Source organism: Salvelinus alpinus, chromosome 32 (assembly GCF_045679555.1).
Source record: "Salvelinus alpinus chromosome 32, SLU_Salpinus.1, whole genome shotgun sequence".
In the NCBI taxonomy this organism is placed as follows: domain Eukaryota; kingdom Metazoa; phylum Chordata; class Actinopteri; order Salmoniformes; family Salmonidae; genus Salvelinus; species Salvelinus alpinus.
In genome coordinates this window covers 10,937,447-10,952,566 of record NC_092117.1, presented here as the reverse complement: position 1 = coordinate 10,952,566, position 15,120 = coordinate 10,937,447, and the positions used below count along the sequence as shown (strand labels likewise).

General features: G+C 45.6%; 1 protein-coding gene across 1 annotated transcript in view; it reads left to right on the top strand.

The window, feature by feature from the left end:
• The window catches only part of pkdcca (protein kinase domain containing, cytoplasmic a), a 37,311-nt gene extending 26,281 nt beyond the window's left edge, over positions 1-11,030 (top strand). The window contains exons 6-7 of the mRNA XM_071380087.1: positions 8,609-8,782; positions 9,203-11,030. Coding sequence (XP_071236188.1) covers positions 8,609-8,782; positions 9,203-9,288 — 260 coding nt within the window. The 3' untranslated portion in view covers positions 9,289-11,030. The remainder of the gene's footprint in view (positions 1-8,608; positions 8,783-9,202) is intronic.
• Positions 11,031-15,120: the final 4,090 nt, after the last annotated feature.

Here is a 15,120-nt window from a genome sequence, read left to right as displayed (position 1 = left end):
TCCTGTGAAGCTTCATTAAACCCACAGAAGATAGGAAAAGTGGATCCTGATTGTGTAGGGGAAGTACAGATGCTCAAACTGCTTCATGTACAGCATGAATGCTGTCTCAGTTAAAATAACAACCTATAGGTTATTGAAATAATGATTTATTTGCTGATTCATGGAGCCATACTAACCAGTACACACATACATACATTAATTATCATACACATACAGTGCCTTTGGGAAAGTATTCAACCCCTTGACCTTTTTCACATTTTGTTACGTTACAGCTTTATTCTAAAATGTATTAAATTGTTTTTTCCCCTCATCAATCTACACATAATACCCCAAAATGACAAAGCACACAGTTTTTTTCCCCCTAATTTATTAAACATCAAAAAACTGAAATTTGAAATTTCCATAAGTATTCAGACCCTTTAATCAGGATTTTGTTGACAGCTTGGATTCTTCTTGGGTATGACGCTACAAGCTTGGCACACCTGTATTTGGGTAGTTTCTCTCATTCTTCTCTGCAGATCCTCTCAAGCTCTGTTAGGTTGGATGAGGAGTGATGATACACAGCTATTTTCAGGTCTCTACAGAGATGTTCGATCGGGTTCAAGTTCGGGTCACACAAGGACATTCAGAGACTTGTCTCCTGCGTTGTCTTGGCTGTGTGTTTAGGGTCATTGTCCTATAGGAAGGTGAACCTTCGCCCCAGTCTGTCCTGAGCGCTCTGGAGCAGGTTTTCATCAAGGATCTCTCTATACTTTGCTCTGTTCATCTTTCCCTCGATCCTGACTCGTCTCTCAGTCCCTGCCGCTGAAAAACATCACCACAGCATGATGCTGCCCCCACCATGCATCGCCGTAGGGATGGTGCCAGGTTTCCTCCAGACGTGACGCTTGGCATTCACTCCAAGCGGGCTGTCATGTGCCTTTTACTGAGGAGCGGCTTCCGTCTGGCCACTCTACCATAAAGGCCTGATTGGTGGAGTGCTGCAGTGATGGCTGTCCTTCTGGAAGGTTCTCTAGAGTTCTTTCAGAGTGACCATCGGGTTTTTGGTCACCTCCCTGACCAAGGCCCTTCTCCCCCGATAGCTCAGTTTGGCCAGGCGGCCAGCTCTAGGAAGAGTCTTGGTGGTTCCAAACTTCTTCCATTTAAGAATGATGACCACTGTGTTCTTGGGGACCTTCAATGCTGCAGAAATGTTTTGGTACCCTTCCCCAGATCTGTGCCTCAACACAATCCTGTCCCGGAGCTCTACGGACAATTACTTCGACCTCATGGATTGATTTTTGCTCTGACCTGCACTGTCAACTGTGGGACCTTATATAGACAGGTGTGTGCCTTTCCAAATCGTGTCAAATCAATTTAATTTACCACAGGTGGACTCCAATCAAGTTGTAGAAACATCTCAAGGATGATCAATTGAAACAGGATGCACCTGAGCTCAATTTCGAGTCTCATAGCAAAGTGTCTGAATACTTATGTAAATAAGGTATTTCTGTTATTTATTTTTAATACATTTGCAAAAATGTATAAAAACCTGTTTTCGCTTTGTCATTATGTGCTATTGTGTGTAGATTGATGAAAAAATTTGAATATTTAATCAATTTTTAGAATAAGGCTGTAACGTAACAAAATGTGGAAAAAGTCAAGGGGTCTGAATACTTATCCAAGGCACTGTACATGCATGCACAAGCATGTAAGCACACACACACAAGCACACACACACACACACACACATGCACACATGCACTCACACACATATGCACGTGCACACACACACACGGCTATCCTGCTGACTGGACTGTGTAGAGTGTGGTTTCTAGCCATTAGAACCACAGTGTAATCATAGCCATTTGGGATGAGACAGAGGGAAACCTCACTATTAGCATCCAAAGACCAGCATAACAATGGCCGGTAATCATAGTCAGTAATGTTTCTAACCACTAGAAAAAGTAGCACAGAACAATTCTGTTGTATTTTACTAAACTTCGTGAGAATGACAATTGCCACACATCAATCAAGCTACATATGTAGGATCTTAATTTGATCACCCTGTCGCAGGAGAACTTTCAGGGAATTTAAAACTTGTTGTGTATTTGAGGTTTAAAAAGGCTTCTGAAGTTTGTAATTTCCACTTAGAAATTTCAGACTTCATTTTCCCTCACAAAAAATTTATCAACCCCTACAAAAATGTCCATTAATTTAATCCACATAATAATTTACATTTACTGTTGCTGCAGGATTATTTTCCTGCTGTAGAAAACTGTCTCAAACTATGATCCTACATAAGACCCTAGCACGCTAAAATCCAGAGCATGACTGTGTTGTTATGTGCATATTCCAAAGCATCATATACATTGTTGAAGTCTGATCATTCAAACTACTTACTGATACTTGTATACGGTTAGTTGCATCTAATTTGCAAAGACTGTTCCACAGGTAGCCATGCACTCAATATTATCTTTTCCACCTCAGATCCAGCTAACCAAGTCTGGTCGGGCTTAATCAGTAATGTACTGTGGTTACACAGTATGTCTATGGAGTTATTGTTTCACGTGAGAACACTCTGAGAAATAAGACTTGCTCTACTGAGCATGAAACCCAGGACACGAAACAGGCTATTCTAATAGAGAAAAAGACTTTGAATTTGTACAACATAAAGCTATTAACAGTTGGCTACCAGCAGTAGTTTGATATGGGCCTTGGCAAAGGAAAACTTTTTAATTCTATTGACTTTACTGTTCATTTGTTTCGTATTTTAGATTTATGTTTTTGCTTTTATTTATTGTTCGTTGACAAACTTACAGTTGAAGTCAGAAGTTTACCTACACTAAGGTTGGAGTCATTAAAACTAGTTTTTCAACCACTCCACAAATTTCTTGTTAACAGACTATAGTTTTGGCAAGTCGGTTAGGACATCTACTTTGTGCATGACACAAGTAATTTTTCCAACAATTGTTTACAGACAGATTATTTCACTGTATCACAATTCCAGTGGGTCAGAAGTTTACAAACACTAAGTTGACTGTGCCTTTAAACAGCTTGGAAAATTCCATAAAATTATGTTATGGCTTTAGAAGCTTCTGTTAGGCTAATTGACATAATTTGAGTCAATTGGAGGTGTACCTGTGGATGTATTTCAGGGCCTACCTTCAAACTCAGTGCCTTTTTGCTTGACATCATGGGAAAATCAAAAGAAATCAGCCAAGACCTAAAAAAAAAAATAATTTTGTAGACCTCCACAAGTCTTGTTCATCCTTGGGAGCAATTTCCAAATGCCTGAAGGTACCACGTTCATCTGTACAAACAATAGTACGCAAGTATAAACACCATGGTACCACGCAGCCACCATACCTGTAAAGGCAGTCATTGTTGTTCTCCTCCTCAGACGAGGAGGAGCATGGATCGGACCAAGATGCGGATTGGTGATTAATCATACTTTTAATGAAAACAGCAAACAAGACACTACAAAACTACAAAACAACAAACGTGACTAACCTTCAACCGTCCTGTGTGGCCCAAACACTGACACAGGAACAAACACCCACAAAACCCCAGTGAAACCCTGGCTGCCTTAGTATGACTCTCAATCAGAGACAAACGATACACACCTGTCTCTAATTGAGAATCATACCAGGCCGAACACAAAACCCAACATAGAAATACAAAACATAGACTACCCACCCAACACTCACGCCCTGACCAATAAAGACATACAAAACAAGAGAAAACAGGTCAGGAACGTGACAGAACCCCCCCCTTAAGGTGCGAACTCCGGGCGCACCAGCACAAAGTCTAGGGGAGGGTCTGGGTGGGCGTCTGTCCACGGTGGCGGCTCTGGCGGTGGACGAGGTCCCCACCCCACCATAGTCACTCCCCGCTTCCGTATCCCCCTCCCAATGACCACCCTCCAACTCAACCCACCTAAATAAAGGGGCAGCATCGGGATAAGGGGCAGCAGCTCCGGGATAAGGGGCAGCAGCTCCGGGATAAGGGGCAGCAGCTCCGGGATAAGGGGCAGCAGCTCCGGGATAAGGGGCAGCAGCTCCGGACTGACTGGCAGCTCCTGACTGTAGGGCAGCTCATGACTGTAGGGCAGCTCATGACTGTAGGGCAGCTCATGACTGTAGGGCAGCTCATGACTGTAGGCAAGCTCATGACTGTAGGGCAGCTCATGACTGTAGGGCAGCTCATGACTGTAGGGCAGCTCATGACTGTCTGACGGCTCCGGCAGATCCTGTCTGGTTGGCGTCTCTGGCAGATCCTGTCTGGTTGGCGTCTCTGGCAGATCCTGTCTGGTTGGCGTCTCTGGCAGATCCTGTCTGGTTGGCGTCTCTGGCAGATCCTGTCTGGTTGGCGTCTCTGGCAGATCCTGTCTGGTTGGCGGCCCTGGCAGATCCTGACTGACGACTGGCTCTAGCGGCTCCTGACTGACTATCGGCTCTAATGGCTCGGGACAGACGGATGGCTCAGACGGCACTGGGCAGACGGATGGCTCAGATGGCGCTGGGGAGACGGATGGCTCAGATGGCGCTATGGAGACGGATGGCTCAGATGGCGCTTGGCAGACGGGCAGTTCAGGCGCCGCTGGGCAGACGGGCAGTTCAGGCACCGCTGGGCAGACGGGCCGTTCAGGCACCGCTGGGCAGACGGCAGACTCTGGCCGGCTGAGACGCACTATAGGCCTGGTGCGTGGTACCGGAACTGGAGGTACCGGGCTGAGGGCACGCACCTCAGGGCGAGTGCGGGGAACAGGAACAGGGCACACTGGACTCTCGTGGCGCACTCTAGGCCTGGTGCGTGGTACCGGAACTGGAGGTACCGGGCTGAGGGCACGCACCTCAGGGCGAGTGCGGGGAGAAGGAACAGTGCGTCCAGGGCTCTGGAGACGCACAGGAGGCTTGGTGCGTGGTGCCGGAACTGGAGGCACTGGGCTGGAGACACGCACCATAGGGAGAGTGCGTGGAAGAGGAACAGGGCTCTGGAGATGCACTGGAAGCCTGGTGCGTGGTGTAGGCACTGGTGGTACTGAGCTGGGGTGGGAAGGTGGCGCCGGATATACCGGACCGTGAAGGAGGACACGTGCTCTTGAGCACCGAGCCTCCCCAACCTTACCAGGTTGAATGGTCCCCGTAGCCCTGCCAGTGCGGCGAGGTGGAATAGCCCGCACTGGGCTATGCAGGCGAACCGGGGACACCACCTGTAAGGCTGGTGCCATGTACGCCGGCCCGAGGAGACGTACTGGAGACCAGATACGTTGGGCCGGCTTCATGGCACTCGGCTCGATGCCCAACCTAGCCCTCCCAGTGCGGCAAGGTGGAATAGCCCGCACTGGGCTAAGCACGCGTACTGGGGACACCGTGCGCTTTACCGCATAACACGGTGTCTGACCAGTACGACGCCCTCTTACTCCACGGCAAGCCCGGGGAGTTGGCTCAGGTATCCAACCCGGCTTCGCCACACTCCCCTTTAGCCCCCCCCCAAGAAATTTTTGGGTGAGCCTCTCGGGCTTCCAGCCTCTCATACGTGCTGCCTCCTCAATCCACCGCTCCTGGGCTGTGGCTGCCTTCTTCTCCTCCCGCGAGCGGCGATTCACACCAACCTTAGCCCAGGGTCCTTCTCCGTTGAATATTTGTTCCCAACTCCATTCCTCTTCTCTCCATTGCTTTAGTTCCTCTCCTCCGGCTCCAATCCGCTTGGTCCTGTTGTGGTGGGTGTTTCTGTAAAGGCAGTCATTGTTGTTCTCCTCCTCAGACGAGGAGGAGCATGGATCGGACCAAGATGCGGATTGGTGATTAATCATACTTTTAATGAAAACAGCAAACAAGACACTACAAAACTACAAAACAACAAACGTGACTAACCTTCAACCGTCCTGTGTGGCCCAAACACTGACACAGGAACAAACACCCACAAAACCCCAGTGAAACCCTGGCTGCCTTAGTATGACTCTCAATCAGAGACAAACGATACACACCTGTCTCTAATTGAGAATCATACCAGGCCGAACACAAAACCCAACATAGAAATACAAAACATAGACTACCCACCCAACACTCACGCCCTGACCAATAAAGACATACAAAACAAGAGAAAACAGGTCAGGAACGTGACAATACCGCTCAGGAAGGAGACGTGTTCTGTCTCCTAGAGATGAATGTACTTTGGTGCGAAAAGTACAAATCAATCCCAGAACAACAGCAAAGGACCTTGTGAAGATTCTGGAGGAAACGGGTACAAAAGTATCTATATCCGCAGTAAAACGTGTCCTATATTGACATAACCTGAAAGGCCGCTCAGCAAGGAGGAAGACACTGCTCCAAAACCACCATAAAATAGCCAGAATACGGTTTGCAACTGCACATAGGGACTAAGATCTAACTTTTTGGAGCAATGTCCTCTGGTCTGATGAAACAAAAATAGAACTGTTGGCTATAATGACCATCATTATGATTGGAGGAAAAAGGGAGAGGCTTGCAAGCCGAAGAACACCATCCCAACCGTGAAGCACAGGGGTGGCAGCATCATGTTGTTGGGGTGCTTTGCTGCAGGAGGGACTGGTGCACTTCCACAAAATAGATGGCATCATGAGGGAGGACAATTATGTGGAAATATTGAAGCAACACCTCAAGACATCAGTCAGGATGTTAAAGCTTGGTCGCAAATGGGTCTTCCAAATGGACAATGACCCCCCACCATACTTCCAAAGTTGTGGCAAAATGGCTTAAGGACAACGAAGTCAAGGTATTGGAGTGGCCATCACAATGCCCAGACCTCAATCCTATAGAACATTTGTGGGCAGAACTGAAAAAGCATGTGCGAGCAAGGAGGCCTACAAACCTGACTCAGTTATACCAGCTCAGTCAGGAGGTATGGGCCAAAATTCACCCAACTTATTGTGGGAAGCTTGTGGAAGGCTACCCGAAATGTTTGACCCAAGTTAAACAATTTAAAGGCAATGCTACCAAATACTAATTGAGTGTATGTGAACTTCTGACCCACTGGGAATGTGACGAAAGAAATAAAAGCTGAAATAAATCATTCTCTCTACAATTATTCTGACATTTGACATTCTTAAAATAAGGTGGTGATCCTAACTGACCTAAGACAGTGAACTTTTACTAGGATTAAATGTCAGGAATTGTGATTTTTTTTTACGCCCTGACCATAGAGAGCCTTTTTATTCTCTATTTTGGTTACGTCGGGGTGTGACTAGGGTGGGTAATCTAGGTTGTTTTATTTCTATGTTGGCCTGGTATGGTTCCCAACCAGAGGCAGCTGTTTAGCGTTGTCTCTGATTGGGGATCATATTTAGGCAGCAATTTCCCCACTGGTTTTTATGGGATCTTGTTTATATGTAGTTGCCTGTGAGCACTCCATAGCTTCAAGTGTAATTTATTCTTTATTGTTTTGTTGTGCGGTTCACTTATAATAAAAAATGTCGAACCGATTTCACGCTGTGCTTTGGTCCGAATGTTCTTACGATGATCATGACAAAAATTGAGTTTAAATGTATTTGGCTAAGGTGTATGTAAACTTCCGACTTCATCTGTATATTGTTAGTGGATCCTCAGGGGAACTCTGAATCTGGTTAAAACAATCTTGATCTTTTTTTTTCATTCACTCTATTATACAATTTGATGAAAGTTATGTTACTATATTGCCATGGTAAACGTACATTTAAATTGCAACTTCGGTCTACACATGTATTACATCGAAATGTAATCTCATTTGATTTGTATGTTTTAAATCAATCGCCCTTTTCTATTTTAGGGATCCTGAGTAACGCAGCGGTCTAAGGCACTGCATAGCAGTGATAGAGGCGTCACTACAGACCCGGGTTCGATCCCGGGCTGTATCACAACCGGCCGTGATCAGGAGTCCCATAGGTCGGTGCACAATTGTCCCAGCGTCGTCTGGGTTAGGCCGGGGTAGGCCGTCATTGTAAATAAGAATTTGTTCTTTTAACTTACTTGCCTAGTTAAATAAAGGTAAAAAAATATTTATATACAGTATATATAATAATATTTTAAAGTGGTCCCGTTTAAGATTTAGGATTAGAATGATAAAAACAGAGAAAACAAATAGAGAGAAGAGAAAGAATTGTGGAGGTATTCTAGTGTGGTCCTCATTCCTGGGCCCTTCAGATCACTCTCCCTTTATCTCTCTCTCCCCCCTCTCTCTCTCTTCTGCCCTCTCTGTCAATCCTGAGTTCAGTCTGCCTGGGGTCACGGTTGCCGTGGCAACCATTGTAGAAAAGTGGCCTTTACAATGTGTGTCAGACAGTTAGTGGGGCAAAGGGAGGGTGAGAGAGGAAAAGGGGAGTGTGAGTGTGTGTGTGCCGTGTGTGTGTGCCGTGTCTGTGTGTGTGGGGGGGGGGGGGGGTGGTGAGTGGGAGGGTGGCGTCGAGGATCACAGAAGACATGTCAGCCTCTCACTCCCAAATAGCTCCATGGCACTCCCTCTGACAGACAGACAAAACAGAGCCCCCGCGCTCACACAATGACCTACCTCATTACACGCGTGCAGGACCCTCAGTGCATCTACACCCTGCCAGTGACAGACACACACACGCACACCCTTCCTTGCTAACTAAATTCCTTCTCCTCTCCAGACTATAAGCGTGTAGTGGATGCCTCTATTCCTGGGGAGAACTACCGCTGCTGGCCATCCTATCAGCACGATGGATGTCTGCTGTCAGTCTACAGCATCACAGAGGCTATTGGTGTATGTGAGAGCCACGCCCAGTGCCGAGCATTTGTACTGACCAATCAGACAACCTGGACAGGTAAGAGTTAAATTAATGTGTTCACGCTACAGTGTTATCATTGTATTGTACACACACACACACTTAATTGTAGCGCAGTCTGAAGGGAGCACATCAGCATGGCAATCACTAATCGTAATTGAACCAGGCCAGTACTTTCACATTCATTCTCTTCACTCTTCATCCTCTCCTCCCCTGTCATACAGTATATCTCTCACCGCAGTTCTTTCTTTTCAGTCTTTTTCAATTATTTTGTACATCTCTGGCATTGTACGATTGTCATTGCATTCATGCAATGAACCAGTAATACATTGTAGAAGGGAAGCACGTGCTATAGGGTACATTCCGCTCATTTAACATAATGTCTTCAACTTTACGGTCTCTCCTACTTTTCTACTTTTTATTCACGTGTTTACTTTTTTTCTTCTTCTCTGTCTACAGGTCACCAGCTTGTATTCTTCAAGACGGGCCCTGCCAGTCTAAAGTCTGCCAAGGGACGGGTCACCTACGTCAGAGTGGGCAGCTGAACCAAAGGAGAGGGAGGAGACTTAACTACCAAACCTTCCTCTGATTGGCTAACCTGATCCTGGGGCATGCCCTCACGGCATAGTGAGCCACCCCATTGGATGGGTCGGGCAGAGGGAGTGTAAGATGGATCCTAGACCACACCCTCCAGTGTGAACCTCCACGGGCCGTAAAGAAGGCTAACCCAAACCAGCTCCCGCTGAAGTGCAATAATAACTCAAGGAGAACATTTATCGTAACATAGATGTTGATGATCTGTCCTCCATTCAATGTTTAAACGTGACTATTTCTCGGTTGTGCAGGCTTTTAGCTCAGGGTATGCTGAGGTTACCCTCCTAGCTAAGAGGGGTGAGAATGTATCCCTCTGGTCAGATGCCCCTCCTGTGCCCCCGAAACTACCTTCACATATCTGGTCAGAAGGATCTCCTTCTGGTACTGTAGAGTGTTTAATCATTGTTCTGTGAAGGCTTCGAGGCGGCCTCAGTATGAACCATCAGCCAATCATCAAACAATAGGAAAGGTACTCAAACATATTCCCAAAAAATGTCCAAATTAGGGTTGGGTTCAATCTGTATCGCTGAAGGTCAGTGTTATAGCGTGATTTAAATTTAAAGGCAATGTTCCCGCGTGAGCGGAGATTGCATTCCCGGTAAAGGCTGCGTATGTCGGCTGAATCGGAAATGACCTTTACATTTCGATTGTGCAATGTGACGTTTTAGCGATACAGACTGAATCGAGCCCTAGGACTAGTTCAATCGTGCGTCTTCATGCAATGTTCAGGCTTTATTCTAGGTGGAAACAAAGGTATTGGCAAAGGACTGATGTTCCAGTGTTACTGTGACGTCTTAGTCAGTGAATAAGCTCTTGTTTTTTTATTCTCTGACGCTGAGTGCTGCTCAGACTTTCTCCCTCCCTCCTTCCCGACCCTGTCTCTCTTTCTCTATTTCCTTTCCCTTTCTCTGTCTTGTGTTAGATCCACAGCACTTTCGATTAAGTCAAACAGGGGTTCTCTATGCTTTCAAAAAGCAACTCAATAAGTGATTGATTTCCACGTCTTGGTGGCTGAAGAATCTGTTCTTATAGAACAGAGGATTGTAACAGCTGAGTTATCAGATCAAATATCTTCTATTTCAATCCTATGTTGATGAAAACAAAGAAATTGTTCTCGTATGGGAAAATCAAGGACTTATTTGGAATATTGTGTCATTGTTGATTTTGCATGTTGACCAAATGTAATGTAGCGTAGTGACCTCCTTGAGAGGGTCACTTTTTTGATCATTTTGTATTTATTGAGGACAGTGTGTGTTGGTTCCTGTCCCACTCCTGGGTCGCGTTCATTAGGCACCAAACGGAAGAAAAGGGACTAAAACAGGAAGGGATTACCCAAACTTGTCCAATAAGAAATTCTCATTTTCGTTTTCTGTTGCAAAACGCTTTGCCCTAATGAATATGACCCTAGGTTTAGAGAAAACACAGCAGGAAGTAATCTCCATCTATTCTAATTTCCTAAGGAAATGTGACACGAACCTTTAGATAAATAATCAGACAAGTATCAAAGAGCTCTTGCTTTCAGTGAAAGCAGAACATTCTGGAAAAAAATGACCAAAAGTGAATTTTACAAAAGCTTTAACACTGTGTAGGCTGTTCATTTAACACTGTGTAGGCTGTTCATTGATGTATATAATGATGATAATGATGAGATGGCTATTTTTATATGGAAAAATACAAAACTTGTGGCAAATGAGACCTCTCTCTCTCTCTCTCTCTCTCTCTCTCTCTCTCTCTCTCTCTCTCTCTCTCTCTCTCTCTCTCTCTCTCTCTCTCTCTCTCTCTCTCTCTCTCTCTCTCTCTCTCTCTCTCTCTCTCTCTCTCTCTCTCTCTCTCTCTCTCTCTCTCTCTCTCTCTCTCTCTCTCTCTCTCTCTCTCTCTCTCTCTCTCTCTCTCTCACTCTCTCTCACTCTCTCACTCTCTCTCACTCTCTCTCTGTGATTATTTGAGTTACAGATCTTTTTATTTAATTACAGAATACCCTATGTAGTATATACAGTGCATTTGGAAAACATTTTGTCACGTTATATTCTTATCTAAAATTGATTAAATAGATTTTCCCCTCATCAATCTACACACAATACCCCATAATGACAAAGCAAAAACTTTATTTTTTTATGTTAGCAAAGTTATAAAAAATTGAAAACTGAAATACCTTATTTACAGTATTCAGACCCTTTGCTATGAGACTCAAAATTGAGATCAGGTGCATCCTGTTTCCATTGATCATCCTTGAGATGTTTCTACAACTTGATTGGAGTCGACCTGTGGTAAATTCAATTGATTGGACATGATTTGTAAAGGCACACACCTGTCTATATAAGATCCCACAGTTGACAGTGCATGTCAGAGCAAAAACCAAGCCATGAGGTCAAAGTAATTGTCCGTAGAGCTCCGAGACAGGATTGTGTTGAGGCACAGATCTGGGGAAGGGTACCAAAACATTTCTGCAACATTGAAGGTCCCCAAGAACACAGTGGCCTCCACCATTCTTAAATGGAAGAAGTTTGGAACCACCAAGACTCTTCCTAGAGCTGGCTGCCCGGCCAAACTGAGCAATCGGGGAAGAAGGGCCTTGGTCAGGGAGGTGAACAAGAACCCGATGGTCACTCTGACAGAGCTCCAGAGTTCCTCTGTGGAGATGGGAGAACCTTCCAGAAGGACAGCCATCTCTGCAGCACTTCACCAATCAGGCCTTTATTGTAGAGTGGCCAGACAGAAGCCACTCCTCAGTAAAGGCACATGACAGCCCACTTGGAGTTTACTAAAAGGCACCTAAAGACTCTCAGACCATGACAAACAAGATTCTCTGGTCAGATGAAGCCAAGATGGAAATCTTTGGCCTGAATGCCAAGAGTCACGTCTGGAGGAAACCTGGCACTGATGCATGGTTGTGGCAGCATCATGCTGTGGGGGTATTTTTCAGTGGCAGGGACTGAGAGACTAGTCAGGATCGAGGGAAAGATGAACGGAGCAAAGTACAGAGAGATCCTTAATGAAAACCTGCTCCAGAGTGCTCAGGACCTGAGACTGGGATGAAGGTTCACCTTCCAGCAGGACAATGACCCTAAGCACACAGCCAAGACAACGCAGGAGTGGCTTCGGGACAAATCTCTGAATGTCGTTGAGTGGCCCAGCCAGAGCCCGGACTTGAACCTGATCGAACATCTCTGGAGAGACCTGAAAATAGCTGTGCAGCAACGCTCCCCATCCAACCTGACAGAGCTTGAGAGGATCTGCAGAGAAGAATGGGATAAACTCCCCAAATACAGGTGTGCCAAGCTTGTAGCGTCATACCCAAGAAGACTCGAGTCTGTAACCGCTGCCGAAGGTGCTTGAACAAAGTACTGAGTAAAGGGTCTGAATACTTATGTAAATGTGATATTTAATTATAATATTATTTTTACATTTGCAACCATTTCTAAAAACCTGTTTTCGCTTTGTCATTATGGGGTATTGTTTGTAGGTTGATGAAGGGGGAAAATGAAGGGGCAATTGAATCCATTTTAGAATAAAGCTGTAACGTAACAAAATGTGGAAACACTTTCCAAATGCACTGTATATAGATAGTAGATAATTGTTTAGTAAACAGTACAGGTTATTACTGTAGGGGTACAGTACAGCCTGTGATGGTGTTGATTGGCCTAGTGAATGCCCATCCCATCTGATGTACCTGTCATCTGATGTCATCTGATGAAATGTACCTGTCATCTGATGAAATGATTGAGGACACATTTCTCTGGAATCACCCCAGAGTACTGGCCCATTGTGAAAACAAAAAAACCACACAAACACATGGAGATGTGTTTCTCATTCTTCACTTCTAGAGACGGAAAAATGCAAGAGGGAATAATGCAAGGGAAAAAGTCTGCAAAAAAAGGAGTAAGAGAGTGTGTGTGTTTTGAGAACAAACATCATTTTACAATCATGGAACTATTTGGACGGAGTGCGAGTTAAAGAGGCCCTTGAAGCTGGCATGTGCCTGCAGCCCATCTGGACCGGTCCTGGGTCACTGGCTTAAAGAGCTGCAGAGAGCCAAGGGGCTGGGGGAGTGGGGGCCTGGTTGTGGGGCTAAGGGCCCCCAATGGAAGTCCTGAAGGGGCCCTTCAAGCACCCAGGAAAGAAAACAACATCTTAATGAAGAGAACACACTCTTTGGTTTACTCCCCCCAACTCTTCATGAAGTGTGCGTGTAGGGAGGGCCTGTTTGTGTGTGTGTGTGTGTGTGTGTGTGTGTGTGTGTGTGTGTGTGTGTGTGTGTGTGTGTGTGTGTGTGTGTGTGTGGCTCTTTGTCTGACGTTCCAGTGGAAATAAGTCTGTGTGACCTTTGGCCCCTGACCTTTTCACCTCAGAGTGGGCAGGACAAAGGGAAAGGCTGTTAAACAGTGAGAGAGGGAGGCATGGGACTGGGAGCATCCTATAGAGGGGAATCCTTTTTCCCATTGAGTGTTCAAAGGCTGCTTGTGTCAACACACACATACTCTCTACAACTTAATCAGTGGGGATTTTGGTCACAGGGTAACTGGGGCAGGAATACAGGGAGTGACAAGCATATGCACATTTACTCACACACACACACACACACACACACACACACACACACACACACACACACACAAAATGTGGAGGACCTTTTCAGAAGAGGGGCAGGGAGGAGTCTTGATAAAGCATGGAGCGATCTACTGAAACAACACACTAAAGTGAATGTGCAGGTCTACTCATGTTAATGACAGAGTTACACAACATGGTGGGTCGAGCCCTGAATTCTGATTGACTGACAGACGTGGCATATCAGACCATATACCACGAGTATAACAAAACATTTAAAAAAAATTATGTTATAATTACGTTGGTATCCAGTTTATAATAGCGATAAGGCACCTCGGGGGTTTGTGATATATGGCCAATATACCACGGCTAAGGACTGTATCCAGGCACTCCGCGTTGCGTCGTGCTTAAGAACAGCCCTTAGCCGTGGTATATTGGTCATATACCACACCTCCTTGGGCCTTATTGTTTCATCTACCTCTCCTGTTCCCGGGGAGCAATGTGAGTAAATAAGTGTGAGTAGATACACGGTAGACATTATTAATCATATGCGTTCACGGTCTCACACATTCCCCACCGACCCTGTGGTCACGCATGTAGTCCCCCCTGGACTGGAACCACTGGTTGTACTGTTTAATAGACTGGTGTGTTCCAGTGTACCAGCAGCTGTTCTCCATATAACAGACAGCCTGGGAGTCCAGTAAACCAGGACCAGCCATCCCCAAAAACCATCGCTCCAAAACAAACCAACCAGCATAATATGTAACGAAATGTGTCTGTGTAGAGACTGTGTGTCTGTACATGTGTTTGTGTGTGTGTGTGCGTGTGCGTGTGCGTGTGCGTGTGGTGACGCTAACGGTTTGTTTAGAGAATGTCTGTCTATCTGGGCTTGTATGTGTTAGCTTGTATGCGGCTGTTGATGCATGAATGTGTGTGATTGCTGTTTATTATAAGCTAGTGGGAAGACCGCTTTCTTTCTTCTGGACACAAAACAAATAAGAAGACACCTGCCATGTGCTTCATATCAAGAGGGACAGGTCTGAAATTGGTTGATTTCATGTTAGAGTGATTTTTTTTTTGTTGCTTTGGTGCCAGTTAAAAATGGGGGAGGAGAAGGAGAGGGATAGAGTGAAAGACAGAGGGAGAGAGAAAGAGAGGGAACGAGAGAAGGAGGGAGAGCGAGAGAGAGACTTATCCCTAGCCTAGCGTCTTTTGTGTGAGGGACAGGAAGAGCGAGG